General features: G+C 40.9%; 1 protein-coding gene across 17 annotated transcripts in view; it reads left to right on the top strand.

Annotated features, from left to right (window-relative positions):
* The window catches only part of znf536 (zinc finger protein 536), a 306,462-nt gene that overhangs the window by 191,518 nt on the left and 97,469 nt on the right, over positions 1 to 17,475 (top strand). For 13 of the 17 annotated variants that reach the window (XM_058781885.1, XM_058781884.1, XM_058781890.1 and 10 more), the window contains one exon: positions 5,325 to 5,425. The exons of 3 other annotated variants lie outside the window; for them this stretch is intronic. In XM_058781885.1, coding sequence (XP_058637868.1) covers positions 5,364 to 5,425 — 62 coding nt within the window. In that variant the 5' untranslated portion in view covers positions 5,325 to 5,363. Of the gene's footprint in view, positions 1 to 5,324; positions 5,426 to 7,164; positions 7,202 to 17,475 lie in introns of all 17 variants that reach the window. One more of the 17 variants, XM_058781897.1, reaches the window with a different exon arrangement.

Raw genomic sequence — 17,475 nt, 5'->3', positions numbered from 1 at the left:
CACCCAAAATGAATAACTTACCCTTGTGTTTTTGAAACACATATGACACTCTTTCTTCTGTAGAGCGCAAAGGGAGTTATTTATAGCAAAATGTCCTATCTGCTCTGTTCCTTACAGTGACCACAGCTGTCAAGAAAGATTTTCAGTGAATAGTCTGTTCTTCACAGAAAGCTATTTTATAGAATGAAGCATTTGGGTTGCGGAAGGTAAAATACCATTAAATTTCTTCATAGGGAAATTTGTTGTTAATGATAACCTTTAAAGACAGACCTATTGTGAGCTACAGTACAAGGCTGTTAATCAATAGTATATGATTTTTGAAGCCATCAACTTTATTTTAACCTTTTTTTTTTTTTAAATATACATAATCCATGATTTTGCCAAAAAAATAATCCACCAATCCCACTCCAATGAAGCACTATGAATGACTTGATAGTGATTACTGTTGCTCTCTATAGCTTCAGAAGACTTGAAGTAGAGCACATTAGCCATAAGGACCACATTTATGGAGCATGAATTATACATTTTAAGTAGGCATTTTTGGAGCTTGACAGTTCCAGTCCCCATCTGCTTTCAATGTATGGAAAAGAGCAGCTCAGACATTCTGCTACATTTCCCCTTTTGCGTTCCACAGAGCGTGATTGAGTAAAGAATGTATTTTTAGGTGAACTATCACTGTAACCACCCTTCTTTTGTTCTCTCATTCTCTCCATCCTTCTCTAACAATTTCCCTCTCTTCTACTAATTCGCTATCAGTCCATATGTGTCTCACCTGGATTTTTGTAACATGCTCCACTCCCCCTCACTTCTCCCTCTCTCTTTCTCTCCTTCTCTCAGGTGTTATATATATACATACACTGTTACTCCCTGAGGTAATATTTAGCAATAGCATGTTTAACACCACAACCCTCCAGTCACAGATCCTCACATCATGCTTAAAAAACAGAGACGGGTGACATGTTTCTGAATCTGCTGCTTTTCTATCTCTGAAGAAAACATGGCTTTTATTTAACAGTTATAGCTATTACAGGATCACAAAAAAAAGAAAGAAAAAAAAATCTCAAGGCAGGGATAATTTCCATAGATATCTCTCACTACAAAGAAAGCTGAAAATCAAAGCGTTGCCGTCATTTAAAGAAAGACAGAGACTTTTCGAATGACACTCTTCATTTTTTTTTTCTTCGGCTGGTGAAGTATTTGCATAGCTGAAGTTAGCAGTCTCTCTTGACAGGCTGGGGAGAACAAACAAAACCGCTCTCTCTAGAGACTCTCTCCGCCACGTAGGGTGATGCAAGCTTACATATATTAACAGCGTGTTGTACGATCGCTAACTATCAGAGTGAGCCGTCTACCCAAAGTCCTCCATTTCTTCTGTTTCTGAGCAGAGAAGTTGGCAGCCCGGTGTCACTGTTGTCAGAGTTGCGTGAAAGTAGCCATGTTTGATGTGCTGGATGTTTGTAGCTGCTCGGCGGCTGTGTTTGGACATGTGCGATGGAGTCCTTGGCCCCTTCGGGTCAGCGTTTGTGCGAGTGTGCGTTTCCCCATGTGGCGGGAGGGTCGGAGTGTCAGAGTGGATGTGCCTTTGAGGCCATAGCGCGGCAGATTAGCGTCTTTTCTTATCATTCAAATCGAGCCTCTGCTCCCTTTGAAAAACATATTGTACACATCCCCTCCCTCCTCCCCGTCGCCCCTGACGACAATCCGCGGCCATGATGGCTGCCTCTGAGGAGCTTCCCCGAGCTGGTGGCGAAGAGAGAGAGGAAAAAGACAGAGAGATCGTCAGGGGATGGCGGAGGGAGGGGTTGTCCGTCCCGAACCCTCTCCCACATCATCAGAGTGTGATCGCAGCTGGGTAATTGATATATGGCTGTGGCTGTCTCTTCTCCTCACCCTTGTTAAGGTCAACTTATCTACATTTCACCCCTTATTTCTCCACTCCCATTATATTCCCCCGCAGATATTGACTGACTGGTGCGGCCTGTCCTCCTGAAAATATGAATTGAGGATGAAACAAGTGAGCGCTCGCGTAGGGGAAGGGGGGCCGCCTTTATTCCGGTGCCTAACCCTTGCCTGTTATCAAAGTAACTTCCAGCTTATTAGTAACAAAAGGCCTTTTTCTCCTGCTCTCATCCCTCCCCCTCCTCCTTCCTCCTTTGTGCGGGCCGTGTTCGCTAGCGCTTCCTGAATTAAAGTGCTGGCTTCCTGTTCTTTTATATGCATGGCCACATCTGGGGGAGCTTGCTCGCAGCCCCGCTGCTTAATAACAATCACCTTCCCTTTCAGTCGCCCCTGATTGTTTCTAATTCACTCTGACAGATAGTGGCTGACAAGCCGCCCGCGCCTCCTCCCTCCGTGACCCCGGCTCACTCACCATACTTATACCGCCTGTCATTTTTAATATTTGATTTCGCTTTTAAAGTTATGTGTTTTAGTCCAGTGATGAAATCAGTGTTTAACCGAAACACAAAATGGATCTCTCTCCCACTTTCTCCAGGCTTCTTTTTTGGCAGCGGCTTGCTCTTTTCCTGCTCTTTCTTCCTTCGCTCTCTCTCTCTGTCTGTGGTTTTTCTGTTCGTTTGAGACAATGGGGTGAAGGTGGTTTAAATGCCATGCGGGGTGGCATGATGGTGGCATTGTGGAAATGTTTTTTTTTTTTCTGATGGAGTCCATCTGGGCGCCTGGTCCGGAGGACTCTATAAAAGCTGGTGGATTGGATGGAGTCATGGCCACGCTTTCCATTTATTAATGTGAAAGAGAGTGTGAAGCATGGCAAACATTTTATTCAACAATTATTCACCAATGGCTTCAGGCTCATAGATTTGTAGGGGTTTCACTCAAGTCGTTCTCAGCTGATATCCATTAAAGACACGTAGATGTGCATTATTTATATTTATTTATATTTTGACGGCATGGGGCCACTACTAGATTGCTAAGAGAATGGATGGATGCATTGACAGCTAGATGGATTGCATTTTGTGAGAAATCCATTCAGTTATTTGATCGAAGTACAACCCAACTTTGATTGAAAATAAACATTTTTTTTTAAGTCAGTTCAGTGATGGTCTCTTACATGTTGTGTTAAGAGCCTTCCTATTGCAGTTCTGCATGAACCTTAACCCTCATGTTGTGGTCATATTGGCTTTAAGTATAAAGATGGAGGTATATATCAGGAGGGCATGTTTTATTATTATTATTATTTTTATTATCTTTTATATTATGTAATGTTTCTCTGACCAAATCAAAACTTTCTTTATTCATAATTTCATGCATCATTCAAACGTATCATGTCTTTAATCGTGTTATTCCTGTTATTCACATTTAATAATAATAATAATAGCAACAACAATAATAATAATAATAAACAACTACAAAGAGGAGGGTTGATTATTTATTTATTTATTTATTTATTTATTACATTCTGGCATTTACATAAGCTTTTTTTTTTTTTTTTTTTTTTGAGGACAGGTGTTAAAGTGTGTTGTTCAGTTTTTGTTTATAAGATTAAAGCTTAAAATGATACTCAAACAAGGATAAATTTCACATTAAAAGGGTCTTGAGGGTTAAGGAATATATCAAAGCCAAAACGAAAGTGTGTAAGGAGAAAAAAATTAAAACTGCTGAGAAACATCTTCCTGCGTTTTGACAGCTATCTTTCTGCCTAGCAATTTACCTTAAACTACAGTACTTAACAGTTTCAGGGCAATTTAAATCAAACACTTCCAGCCTTACATACTCTCATCATTATTTTTACAAAGCACCATGTATAGTTCTTTAATCAGTCAATCACGGAGTCTGTGCCATCATAATGCACCCCTCACTCTTCCTGTTGTTCAAACACTATCACAGTTGAAATCAATAGAATTGTATTTTTAACTCACTTCAATCAAAACACCCACACTGTTTGTGTACTCTGCTCTCTCCATCAATAGTCTTAAGACCAAAAACTAAACTATTGCGTTGATGTTCAACCTACCGAACACACAGGCGTCGCTATGTTCTGGGAAGCGACAGTGCCTTGGGCGTGCCTAAGTCCAGTATTTTTATTTTTTTATTTATTTTTTTCTGAATGACAAAAACAGAACTAATTGGAGAACCACTGCATGTTTTCACTAAAGGCACAATTTAATTACATTTGAACCGAGAATGAGTATTTTGGGAATGTGATATATTCGTTCAAACAAATGGAGCGAGAGAAATGCAATATTTGTTTTGCTTTGATTAGCAGATTGGCAGGGATATTTTGTTGTTGTTGTTGTTGTTGTTTTTCAGAAGAGAACCAAACATCTTTTCTCAAATCAGAACTTTTGGATTCCCGTTTTACCTAAAAGTGCAAGACTTCAGGTTCAGCAACCTCAATCCCGTCCTAAAGCGATAATATCACCGTTTAAATCATAACAATCCTTATCCTGAGGGTCTGTGACTGTGGGCTACGTACATTAGCCTCCTTGTTACCTTCTCTGTCCTGTAGTGGCACTGCTGATAAATACTTTATTAATAACTTTCTAAATAATGTAAAGTGTATTGTTGTCTCCGAGGTTGTATTAATAAACATGAAGGAATTTATTTGTCTTTAACAAAGCATGATTAATGCACATTAGTGTGTGGATTCTACTCTTCCCCACCCAATGAAAAAAAGAAAAAACACACACCCATCAGCATTAAATATTTATGGCATAATATTAATGGTTTTGTAAAGAAAATAACAAGTTATTAATCCTCTGATTAACAACTGATTAACCTTTTTATTAAACACGTGATCCGTGCTTCGTGGATTCAGGATGTGTCGCTCGAGTGTGCTGCGGAATAATTATTTTTGTGTCTTTTTTAATTGCAAAAATTGCACGGATGAACTGTTTTTCTGCCCTTTTTTCTTTTCAAACATGCACAGATAGAGACGGATACGGCGTTGCCGACACAATATTTTGTCGACGTAAAGCGACCCCGGAGCATCCTACAAAAAAAACATGGACTATATATAGCAGGACATATCTGCGGACAATGAGGTTTAATTCTCGCATCCGTTTATTCCTGTGTTATTGGCATGTGTAGGAAAATAGGGAGAACGCACGCACTGCTAAAGGACAAGCGGCCCTCTTTCTCTCTATCTGTCTCTGCTCATCTCACTGCCATTGTGTGTATTTTTAGGTCTCGACTGAGTCAGTTCAAGCACAATTATGCTTATGTTTCACACACGCCAAGTGTGACTTCATCTTACGGGGAGGAAATGGGAGAAAAAAGAAAGCTGCCCGGGCAGTTTTGCAAATAAAATAAAACTATATCATTTATAGCATTTCACATTGTCACGATTTCCTGCTGCTTTTCAGCTTCCTGATACGCAGACAGACAGAGAGACATGTAAAGTTATGAAGGACGGCCTGCAGGTCCCGCCTCCCTTGACTCCTTGGGAACGCAACACCCTCCTCAGGTGATTAATACAAACGTGGGGCCTGGGCTGTTTTACAAACATCAAAAAATCTAATTCATAATACGTTTTATACCCTGACCCCTGCCATCTATTGTGTCGCTATTCTTTAGCTTGCAGAATCCATCAAAGGCCATAGTGTTGTGAAAACCGACAACAATAGCAGTCTTTGTGAGGAGATGTGTGTGGGGATAAGGGTGTTGGGACACTTGTTGTTTTTTATGCTTGGTCTTATGATGGATTGGTGCTTGTTCGGTAGGGTGTCTTTGTTAACTTTCTCTCACACTCTCTTTTTTAATTTTATTTTTTTTTCTCAAGTGGACTGATCTTACCTTCGGTGACTTTCCTTCACCTCCTCACTCGGTTTAAGTTCTCGCCTTTTCTCTTTCTGTCCTGCTGTTGAGTGTTTCTTCCTTCCTTTTAACCTTTTTTTTCAGCAGAGTCCTTCATCTTTGCTTTCTTTTATCATGTAGTCTTTCCTTCTCTCTCTCTCTCTCTCTCTCTCTCTGTTTCAATCTTCACGCAAGCAAACTGGCCACCCTGGGAATCCTGGCAGTCAGTCACACGCCCCTCCAAAAACAATTATCTTTGAACTTGCTTTTAGTGCTGTTTGTCCTAATTACAGATCATTTTCCCTGTCACATTTCTACTTTTATTGCAGTTTTGCCCTGAATGTTGATCCTATTGAGGTTCAACCTTATTTTACTCGCTGGAACACCCCTAAGACCTGGATTCATCTAATATTCCCCTGTGCCTTTTGCTCTCTCTTTTCAAATTTGATTTTTTTTCTTTCTTCTTCTTTTCTTCTATTTCTTTCTTTTTTAATGTATCATTTTTTGTAGCATTATCTTATTGAATTAGACTGAGATCCCAAAACACACAGTAAGGATGTATGGCCTGTTTTATTTCTAGTGTTAAGGTTTAGGTTGTTGCGTGTGTGTGTGTGTGTGTGTTTGAGGTACGAGCAGCCGTGAGGCATGCTAACTTCAGTCCCACAGGGAAACCCTGCGTGTATTTTTAGTTCTCTGCTACAGAGGTGGACTTCGTTGTAATTAAAACTAAGTAAAGGTGGTTAATTCCTTCCTTTGCCTGGCTGTTTCAAATATCAATCTACTCTGTTTTAAAGGTATCGCACATACGCACACACGCATGCTTAGCATAACACACTCACACAGACATGCACACGAGCTCGTAAGCCTCTTACAGATCCGATTCCGCATGCAGACACAACATGCGCTGGAGTTGCAAGGAGAGGTTTAGACATGGTGCAGGGCCTTTTTCAATTAGAAGCGTATCGTACGCAGCCCGATAGGATCATAATGTAGTGGGTCCGGGTCACTGGTAGGATGTGGGATTAGAACCACATAGTGGTTCTAGCAGTGCAGAAAAACTAAAAACATCACAGCAGGCAGACTCTTCTCCCTCCTATCTGCAAGTCACACACTAGAGAGATAATAGAGATGTCTTAGTGAGCTTCACAGAGCGCCAGCATCTCTCTCTCACTCTGTACTGTTAGGGTCAGAATACTGTAAGTGTGCCTGTGAATACATACATTCATTTTAAAGGGATAGTTCACTCAAAAATGAACATTTACTCACTCTCATGTTGTTCTAAACCTATATGACTTTATTTCTTCTGTGGAATATGAAAGAAAATGTAATTTTTTTCAAGATTATTTGTTTATTCATTTAGTGAAAACGTTTACTATCACTCTTCAAAATATCATCTTTTGTGTTCCACAGAAGAAAGTAAGTCATACAGTTTTGGAACAACATGAAGGTAAGCAAATAATGACAGAATTTTCCTTTTTTGTATGAACTTTGAAAAAGATAACAATGATATTTATAAAGTTTTAGAGTTGTGGCCTAGTGACTCGCACATCTGCGCTAACATTGAAATTAGAGTTTAAATCTGGCTCACAGCACTTTTTCTTCTCTCTCTCCACTATTCTGTTCATAAAAACAGAAAAAAAAGACCATTAATTAAAAAAATCCCACCTTAATTTTATTTTATTTTTATAATTATATTTATTCTACTTTTCTAATACAATATGATATAAAAAGCTTTTATATATATTTTCCATCAAGTCATTCCCCTGGGTCTTGTATGGCAGTGGTTCTCAACTGATTTAGAACTAGATATCAAGTGGATGTCAAGTACTTTAGATATGAAGTGGTGACCCAACACATTACCAGAATTGTTTGGAAATGAATTTTAATTATTTCATGCAAATCATTCTCTGCACAAAACGTGAAGGAAATTTCTTTCCTTCTTTCTGAGGATAAGGGCATGTCAAGCAGACTATTTATGTCGACATGAGCCTAAATTGTTAGGGTCTACCCAATGACAGATGCATTTTCACCAAAATACTGTAGAGTTTGATTGGATGCGTGACCTTTGGCAACAATAAAGATATGTGAATTGTTTTCTTGTACCCTTTTAAAGGTTGTTAACACTATTTGTCCTAATTATGCACAATTGTATGATTTGTTTATTTATATTTATTATTATATTATCGAAACATACCTTTCGCCCCACCCAGTACGGTCATGACCCACCAGTTCAGATGCACTGCTGTACACCATCTCTCCCCTGATAATCTCAAACCTGTATGTCATAATCCAGCCACTGACACTCAAAAGGAAAGAGAAAGAGACAATACTTAACCAGTCTCTTATCTTCATTTACTCTTCTCCTTTTTTTTGTACCTTTTTTTTTCATAGAGTATTGCTGCTTCTCAAAAGACAGAAAGCAGACAATTTGGAGCACAGAGAGAACGTTGATAGTGTTGTGAAGTGCCCCCTCGAGGAGGTGTACGCGCACACACACACATTGGAGAGTTGTTCATTTATTCCTTGCTCTGATGAGAGCAGTACTTCGTGCCTTCAGTGTTTTGTGGCTAATACACACAACACTCTTGTATATATATCTTTCGGTCCTGCACATACATATGAAAGCACAAGAAACATAATTGATTTAGTGCTTGTTTAAAGAGAACATACTGTAGCTTTTTTAGCCCTACAACAAAAAGATATTTTAAGTCCTCAATGCTCAGCTTTCCAACTTGACAATAATGTAGACTGAAATACACACTGCCAAAAGTGCGTGTGACGCTCTTGGTGCGCATATTGTTTCTTTCTTTTTTTCAAATGCTAGAATATACAGTGACAGACCTTGATAGGTGTTTTGTTGGTATATCGCTCTCCTGGTTTAATGAGCTTGTTTTCTATTCCGACCCAATTGTCAGTTCGCCTCTACGTTTCCTCTGTCATTCTCTGCCTCTAATGCATTGACAAAGAGAGTTTTTTATCCTCCTCCGAATCAACCGTTCCCTGAATCAAAGCGTGAGAACTTCAGCTGTATGCCACAGCAGCCCTCTTCTGCCACACTTCCTCTGTCTCCCTGCCTGTAGCTTGGCGGCTTCCTCCTCAGCAGGGGGAAAGGTAAATCATGTGAGGAGAAGGACTGGGGAAGGGTAGCTGACTGTGACACGTACCTGTCAGCAGGTACTCAAAATAATTGGTAAATGACTGTAGCGGGATGGAGAGGGCTCTCTCTTCCCCTCCTCCGTTTGATAAATATTTGAAGTTGCCAGGCGGTCGTAGAGCGCAGCGCAGAGAGTGGGAATATCACAGACGTTGGGCTCGGAAAGCAGACGTTACGGAAACGGCGATAAACTAGTTTAGAGTAATACACCTCTAAAGTTAAAAGCTAATCTGCAGGGACTCGATTTTGTAACCTAGCGAAGCAGACCTGCATTTATACCTGCATTAACTCAATTACATAGAGTGTGGGCTTATATTAGATCGGCTATACGCACACACTTGCACGGGCTTCGGTTGGCAGCCCTCTGCCACTCACACACATTAAATGTGAAAAATGCATAATTCTTCATAATTTTGAAACAATGCCATGGAAAGTTCAGTCCGATAATTACTCGGCGGACAAATGTGCTTTAACATTGGGAAATCTTCGCTCCCTGCCAATTTTAGGAGCGCCATTGGGCTCTGTTTGTCTGATAATGAACAGTATTCATTTTCATCATGTTCCTTCACCCCTCCTCAACTCCCTTTACACCATAGTCAATTAAAGCCCTCAGGGCCCTTCTGTGCATAAAGGGATATATAACTCTTTTGACATTTGGCTGCGGACATATTAGGCACACCCAGAGCACATTTAGAGCGAATAGCCTTTATAGCACATTTAAAAGACCTGTTCCAGCTACAGCCAAAGAGGGCGACTGATGATCGGTCTGGGAGCCTGCCTTCTTTTTACGAGGAAAGGTGAAGACGTTGCACCGGCATGTCCAGTTGGAGGCGGATGGAAGAATAAATGGGGAATTGGATCAGGTAAATGTTTTTTGTAGCTTCACTGGTTCGATATTTTGCCGCCCCTCCAATCTGACAGGCATGTCAGGCACGAAGGTTTAGAAGATGGTGATTCAAAGACAGCTGGGTAACGGCAGCTTTGAGACAACATACATGAACACCAATCCTGGCCAAAGGACTTTGGATAGCAAAGCACCCCTTGGTGTAGCGAAAGAGCGTTAGGCTAAAACGAAGGAGTGGGTATACGAGGCCACGGAGGCACGTCCGTAGCCTTTTCCGCTCTGCCGATGGTGACTGGGGGACTCAGATAGGACGTTTGGGTAATGAGGCGTGAGGAGCACGTCCTATCCTCACACGCCTAGCGAGTGCTCCTCCAGGGCTGTCTGGAGCAGACTTGCAGGGTCATGCATGGCGCTCGTTGGCATAAAACAGCTAGAGGTGTGAAACTCATCCCCGGAGCCCTTAGCCTCTTCGCCCTATAATGCTGAGTCAACTGAGCGACAGGGCAGCCCGCTCCGATCAGTGGCGCTGGGACAGAATCATTGCTCTAGCGTAGGGAAGTCTTCCGAGAACAGACACCAGTGGTTAAGGAGTAGCCGTGCTGTGCATCTGAGTCAATTGGCTTGAATTACAACACGTTAAGGTGTTTTAATACCCTCTCTGGCGTTTAATAATACAACCCTCCTTTTATGTGGTAGACATAGACCTGTGGCTGTAAAGTAAACTAAGCTCAGAAATCAAGTCAGAATTCTGGTGTCATCAGAAATAGCCCAGTCCTTCAATATTCGCCTCTGCCATCTTCTGTAACAAATAAATGTCCTGATACAGCAGCTCTCTTCGGGACATTTCCATTGACATACGAGAATCAGGGAGAAATTTTTGCATCGCTTGCATTCCAAATGAGCCACAGTAAGTGTTTTATGTGGACATTATTATCCCGATATGGCTCTCAATGCATGTAAAAAGGAATGACCCCACCATCGTGATTTATTCATTCCTGTCTAGGATATATGCATAGGCTCAGAAAATCCTCGATTCTGCTCAGAATGAAGGCGGATATATAATTCATGAAAGCTAATGCATTGTTTCTGTTGCTTCATCTCGTGGCTCTTCCCCCCCTCTCTGCCAGCCTATTCTCTGGCAAAAGGTTGGCAATAATATCAGTATTGAAATGAGAAGTTTGAAAGACGCACCGCTTCCTTTTTATGTGTGTGTAAACTGATTTGAATCACACATTGGGGGCTTACTGAGCGGAGCTTTAAATGTTAAATGGGGGTTGAAGTCTGCCTGAACTAATTTGTAGAGCTTTGCACCATGTTGACATTTAAATGTGATAAGAATAGAAAACTGTATGCCGACCTATTTTGAAGATGCTTTCGGAATACATTCGCATCAGCCGCGGTCTATAATTAATAAAAAAAGACAGGATATCCCCCCCCTCCTCCAACCTTTTTTTGCACCAGATTTGATTATAATACAACCCTTACAAGGCACAGAACGACAGAAAAAATAAAGAGGGACTAAAATATGAGCATGGAGGGAATTAAGAGGGAAGTGGATAGCACACACCTGGGTTTGGAGGAGGGGTAGAGATTGCATCGGCTGGCTGCTGTGCTATCACATTACCGCGATCCAGCCCCTGTGTTTGTGAGAGCGAGCGGGGAGGAGAGGGACCTCGCCAAATCAGCATGCAAATAACGCCACATTGTTAACTTAATCAGATGCAGGAGAGAAAATATGGAGAGGGGAGAGGAAGGGAGGAGGGAGGGAGGGAAGGCAAGATCGAGGGGAGGGGGCTGCACAAACAAGAGTCAGGGTCTTCTGAAATGGCGGAGAGTGAAAGATTAAACCTCTCTACCGATGGGGATGATGTTTGCGGGGTGCCGGTGTCAGGTCCCGTAAGGGGTTAGGGGTGCGCGTGTGTGTGTGTGCATTTCTGTTTGGGAGTGTGTGTTAAGCAGAAGGCAGAGATGATGGTGGCCTCTTCTCGGAGATATATGAAGTGTTTCAGACAGGCAGGCTCAGTGATTGGTTTCATCACAGCCAATCAAGTGAAAGAGACCTGATGATCTACGTCCGTGTTAGGCAACCTAGTGTAACAGGTGTCACAATGGTTACCAGGGCTGTTTATCGATACATTTGTTTCCAGATTAATTCAATTCTGATTCACAAGCGTTCAATGTAATTCAATTACAATCTTGGATTAGGTTTGATTCTATTCTATTTATTTTGGTATAGTTGAGTTACAATGTCCATTTTACTTACAAAAAAAATAAATTCTGTCTCAGCTGTTGCTGTAAATTATGCAGGGAAACTTCTGACTTGGTACTTTTATGGAAATATACATTTTAAAAATTAATAACTGTACCCAAACATACTGTAGTTCAATTGCTATTTATTTAACAGATTTTTATAATCAACATAGCATAAAAATAACGTTATAAAGAATAAAGTGAACTTTAAATGTATTTTTGGTTTAAAAAATTATTATAAAATAATAAATATTCAGTGAATACAGAAAATGTCTGCCTCTTTATTTAGTGAAGGATAAATTGCATTCATATTTTTTTCCTTCTCATAATACCGGCACATTTATGTCTGTTTTAATGTAAGCCAGCCGTATAAACACTATAAAAACCTCCCATCTTCTCACCCGGCTGCTGTGTAGCTTCTGACAGCTAAATTGCACATAGAGGTCATGACCTCCCGGCAATGCTCATACGGAGATCAGCACGCGAGGCGCGCTGGCGAGCGATGGTAACACATACAACATGTTAACATGGCAGCTCGAACCAACCCAAAACAGATGAAGGGAGAAATATGTGTAATCCCTCCCCACGCGAACGAAAGAGCCACGTGCCTACCTCGCATCTCTCTCGGGACTGAGAGATACCGAGAGGTCGTTTTTCACTAAAACATCCTTGGTTTTATGAACTTATCTTTCCTTTCTCTCCCTTTGCTTTCCTCCTCTCCCGTTGACTGCGGGTCACCGTGGCAGCCCCCCCTGAAAGAGGATGAATGTGTTATCATGTTCAAGGTCACAGAGGGCAGGGAGGAGGATAAGAATGTGTTGAGCTGGCCAGGGGAAGAAGAACGAGGGACTGAGTGAGGAGACGTGTGGAATCTGGTGTGCTGGCCAACCCAGACCTCTCTCAAACTGTGCCTCTGTCTCTTCCCCATCAGTTAAACTCCGATGCCCAAATGCCGCAGGTGGAGGGCCTTACACTGACAAGCTATGATTTCCAGGTCAAGTGGGCTTGGCTTTGACCCTATGCAGTGGCACCATGTATTTGGTACCTTGTCCTCAGGCTTTTGTTCCTGCTAGTACAGTGAATTGTTTAAATATAGGGAATGTAAGAGTTATGCCTTCTTTTTAAATGCTGTAGAAAACTGGTGTTTAAACCAGTGGTTAATAATTTTGAGGTGCTATGAGATATATATATATATATATATATATATGTGACCCTGGACCACAAAACCAGTCTTAAGTCACTGGGTTATATTTGTAGCAATAGCCAAAAATACATTGTATGGGTCAAAATGATTGATTTTTATTTTATGCCAAAAATCATTAGGACATTAAGTAAAGATCATGTTCCATGAAGATATTTTGTAAATTTCCTACCATAAATATATTAAAACTTCATTTTTGATAAGTAATATGCATTGCTAAGAACTTCATTTGGACAACTTTAAAGGCGATTTTCTCAATATTTAGATTTTTTTGTACCCTCAGATTCCAGATTTTCAAATAGTCGTATCTCGGGCAAATATTGTCCGATCCTAACAAACCATACATCAATGGAAAGCTTATTTATTCAGTTTTCAGATGACATATAAATAACAATTTCAAAAAATTGACCCTTATGACTGGTTTTGTGGTCCATGGTCACATATATTATAATATTCTGTAGTATTGTGCGGGTCATGAGTTCTCTTTGATGCCATTATAGGGCTCACTTGAAAGTTTGAGAACCATTCCTCTTGAAAATAACTGCGATTAAAAGGTGAAATTATTAGGTAATGATTCCAAACACTTCCCCAGCTGCAATTTGTCAGAAACATCAATAGTCCCAAAACTTGCTATTGGTTGAGTCAGTGTTGCTATGTCATGCTGGTCATGAAGGTTAAAACAACTCAATAGCAGTGTTTTGATAGCGTTTACACTTTTAGGGGATATCAACCAACTAATGGTCTACTCATAGATGGCTCTGTGTATTTTTGTTATTTATTTATTCATTTATTCATAACATTGAAAAAATTGCACACTTGATCTTAAGTTCTGCTCAGTGTGTTACCCTAAATGGGTCCTTGAAACATCAAGTATAAAATGTTAATTTGCATGGAAAAATATCAGTTAAGCTACAGACTGTTCAACACCTGCTTATTTTTTTTTTTGCTTTTCTGCATAAAAAGAAACAGTGAATGTAGCTTTTTTGTTGCATGAATCATAAACCCTTTTTCATATATATATATATAAACAAAAGCCTTTGAGGTTTGACCAGCTCTGCTTTGGTCGTTTAATCAGAGTTGTGTGACAGCGTAACGCTGGCATGGAGGTAAACGTTTTCTGCCCGGCTTGTGGTTGAGCAGCGTTTTTCTCTCTCTCTGTCTCTGATCCTGCTGGGATCTGTGGCCTCACCATTTCCGATAAAGCCTGATAAATAAACATGTGCCCTGATCTCCCCGAGGTCCTCCACCCTCTCTCCAGAGCCCACCCATTCCACACACACTTCCTCCCTTCACAATTAGCCCACAATAAAACACACTTTTCTCTTAATAAAGAGAGGCTTTTTAACATACTCTCACCCACCACGGTCTTCCTCTTCTGCTCAGCAGTGATGAGCGACCGTGGAGAGAAGAAACGCAGCTTTAGTAGGCCTATCTCGTCTTACCATTCGCAGACAAACAATAGAGCAGAAGACAAAAAGAATTACAAATAAAACGAAGTCAAAGAAAAAAAAAAAAAGATATTTTAACATATACAAAGAGTCATGAGCATTTCCAGTCAACTCTGACTTCCTGATGGCTTTGATAAGATTAGTGGTTTTCTTAAACAGGATGTGAAAGGGCTGCTTTTTAAAAACATGCTCTATGGACAGAGAATGCTTACGTAACCGTACGTCTCCGCATAGACTTTCTCACAAAAGTGAAACTTTCTCTCAGTATAGCTCAGGGAGTTTATCAAAGTGACAGAATAAAGAAGATTTAACATCAGCCGTATTAAAAAGACATGCAGCGGTTCAATATTTAAAAAGCCCATTTACTACGACAGAAGTGCTTTTTCATTCAAGAGCATATGGCTACGCTACCTGTTTATAGTCTTATCGCCTTTCTTTCTGTGTGTGGGGGGAAGAGGAGAGACAAAAAAGGAGATATTTTCAAAAGACATTGAAGAATCATTCAATTAACAGCGGCATGATGTAAAATAATTACTTGACTTGCCTCCCTTAATGAGTATCTCTAATTAGCCATACATTTGTTTTGTGAAAACTCCGAACTAGAGGCTGCGGTTGTGAAGAGCTGGTAAGTATGTTGAAGTAGCGGCAGATTTTTCTCTCCTGTACTGTCTGTCTTACGTTGAGCACAATTCGGGACCAATGTATGCACACATGCAGCATTAAACACTGAGTCACATCTCTCTCTCTCTTTCTCTCTTTTCTCCTTTTTTCTCTTTTATTTTAATTAGCCATGCAACAATTAAAAGATTCACAAACTAAATTGAACCTTGTCTCCCTCTCCTCTCGACTCGATTTCAGCACCTGTCAAAACAACACCCCTTGTTGGAGTCATTATGCAAAACTCATACGCACAAAACCAGCATGTGCGAGAAGAAAACAGCAATTATTTCTGATATTCACTTATTTGGGGGTTACATTGACATTTAAGTTTTCCACAAAGGTAATCTTTGTTCGCTGCGGCTGAGAGGTAGAGAGGGTGTCGAGAGAAAACAGTCTGTCACCTTCAGACAGTCAAATAAGTGATTGTGATACAGCTTCATATCGCATTTAGCCAGGTCCTCTTTGGTGTCCTTAAAGGGATAGTTCACCCCCAAATGATAGCTTTTTTCTTCTGTTAAACACAAAAGAAGATATTTTTTTTAAATGTCTTTTGTCCACACGTCAAGAAGTGAACAGTGCAGGTTTGATCGTTCAGAATGTTCTTCAAAATATATTTTTGTGTGTGCGCGCGTGCGTGTGTGTGTGTGTGTGTGTGTGTGTGTGTGTGTGTGTGTGTGCGTGTGTGTGTGTGTGTTCTACAGAAAGCATACAGGTTTGAAACGACATGAGGGGGAGTAAATTATGACATAATTTACATTTCTGGGTCAACTATCTCTTTAAAAGTTCAGAGCTTGATACAACAGTGGCAGTTTTGGTGGAGGGGTGCTCAGTCCTAACAATGAAGGCCTGATTTTTTTTTTTTTTTACAATTTCTGATCCATCCATCAGCATTGTCCCAGAGTTGCTGTCCTGAGCAGAAGGAAAGATGATGTAAGGTTTGGATGATGGCCCTTTTGCCCATCGCTACACTGCGTTCATTGTTTTTCTGCTTTTCTGTGCTGAGGTGTAGTCATGCGTGACGGCTGGTTCGAACACGACTCGCTCGGCCTTGTCACGAAGACACATCTCTGTGTTTCTGATGGGACTGCCAAAAGATCTTCAGGTCAGACAGGGTTAAATGGTTCATTTTTCAGTATTTAGTGTCTGCCACTTCATGCACAATTTAAATTTCTCCATAGTTGTGGGCGGAAACCACAAGGGAAATTTTCAGAGATAAATCGTCACGTGTTGACCTTTAGCGAAGTATGTTTTACGCTACTTTAGCCTTCATCGCCGGTCACTTGACTTTGTTTCTTTCTTTGTTTGCGAGCGAGGTGAACAGCGTAGCGCTTTTCTTTGTAGCTATCCCACTTTTTATGCACAGACCCCCTCTAGCCCACCTCTACAATTTAACAAATGCTCACAGTTATCCATCTTTTTCCCCTTCTCACAGTCTGAGATCTACAGGCAGGAGGCTCGACACGCTGTGACTACCATTGTACCTCTCTCGCGCACGCATATACACACACATACAGAGCACATCTGCTGGTCTTCGGGATAATGCTGCACATGTTTAACATAAAGGGAAGCTTTGAGCTTCAGGCCGGCTCTGGATGATGATGAGGATGAGGATGCAGCAGGCCAGGACAATGAACTGTGGGAATTCTTTGGTTTCCCACTGATCTTCCCTCCCCTGGCATCCCAACAAGCCTGTCAGACACACAGGATAAAAGCAGCAGCATTTTTCTCTCTGCTCATCCTTTCAAGGGCTCATACTGATCTGTAGAGATGAGCTGAAAGCTGAACTACCTGTTGAAATGTTCTCTTAAGATGCTCTCAATGACATATTGTGCGAGACAGACACCGGCAGAGACTGAGAGAGTTTTGCGGGCTGAGCTAACAGAAGGGAGCTGTGTAAAGAGGAAGGCAACACAACCCGTGTGTATTTGTAACTGTAACAATTTGTCTGTGGTGGCTTCGCAACCTATGAACTAGGTATAATTAGGTCACTTACTGTCTAACCACAAATAAGAAAACAACCTGCATCATGCAGCAAGCTGTTTGCTGGATGAGAACGAGTTCGTCCTTTCAGGCTTTCTTCTGTTTGATTCAGATTCGGTCTTGTGCTGGGAACCTTTGCTTAATGCCTCATTACAGCCACTAATAATCCAGTTCAGTCAAAGAG

Source organism: Onychostoma macrolepis, chromosome 07 (genome assembly GCF_012432095.1).
Source record: "Onychostoma macrolepis isolate SWU-2019 chromosome 07, ASM1243209v1, whole genome shotgun sequence".
Lineage (NCBI taxonomy): Eukaryota > Metazoa > Chordata > Actinopteri > Cypriniformes > Cyprinidae > Onychostoma > Onychostoma macrolepis.
This window is presented reverse-complemented; position numbering and strand designations above follow the sequence as displayed.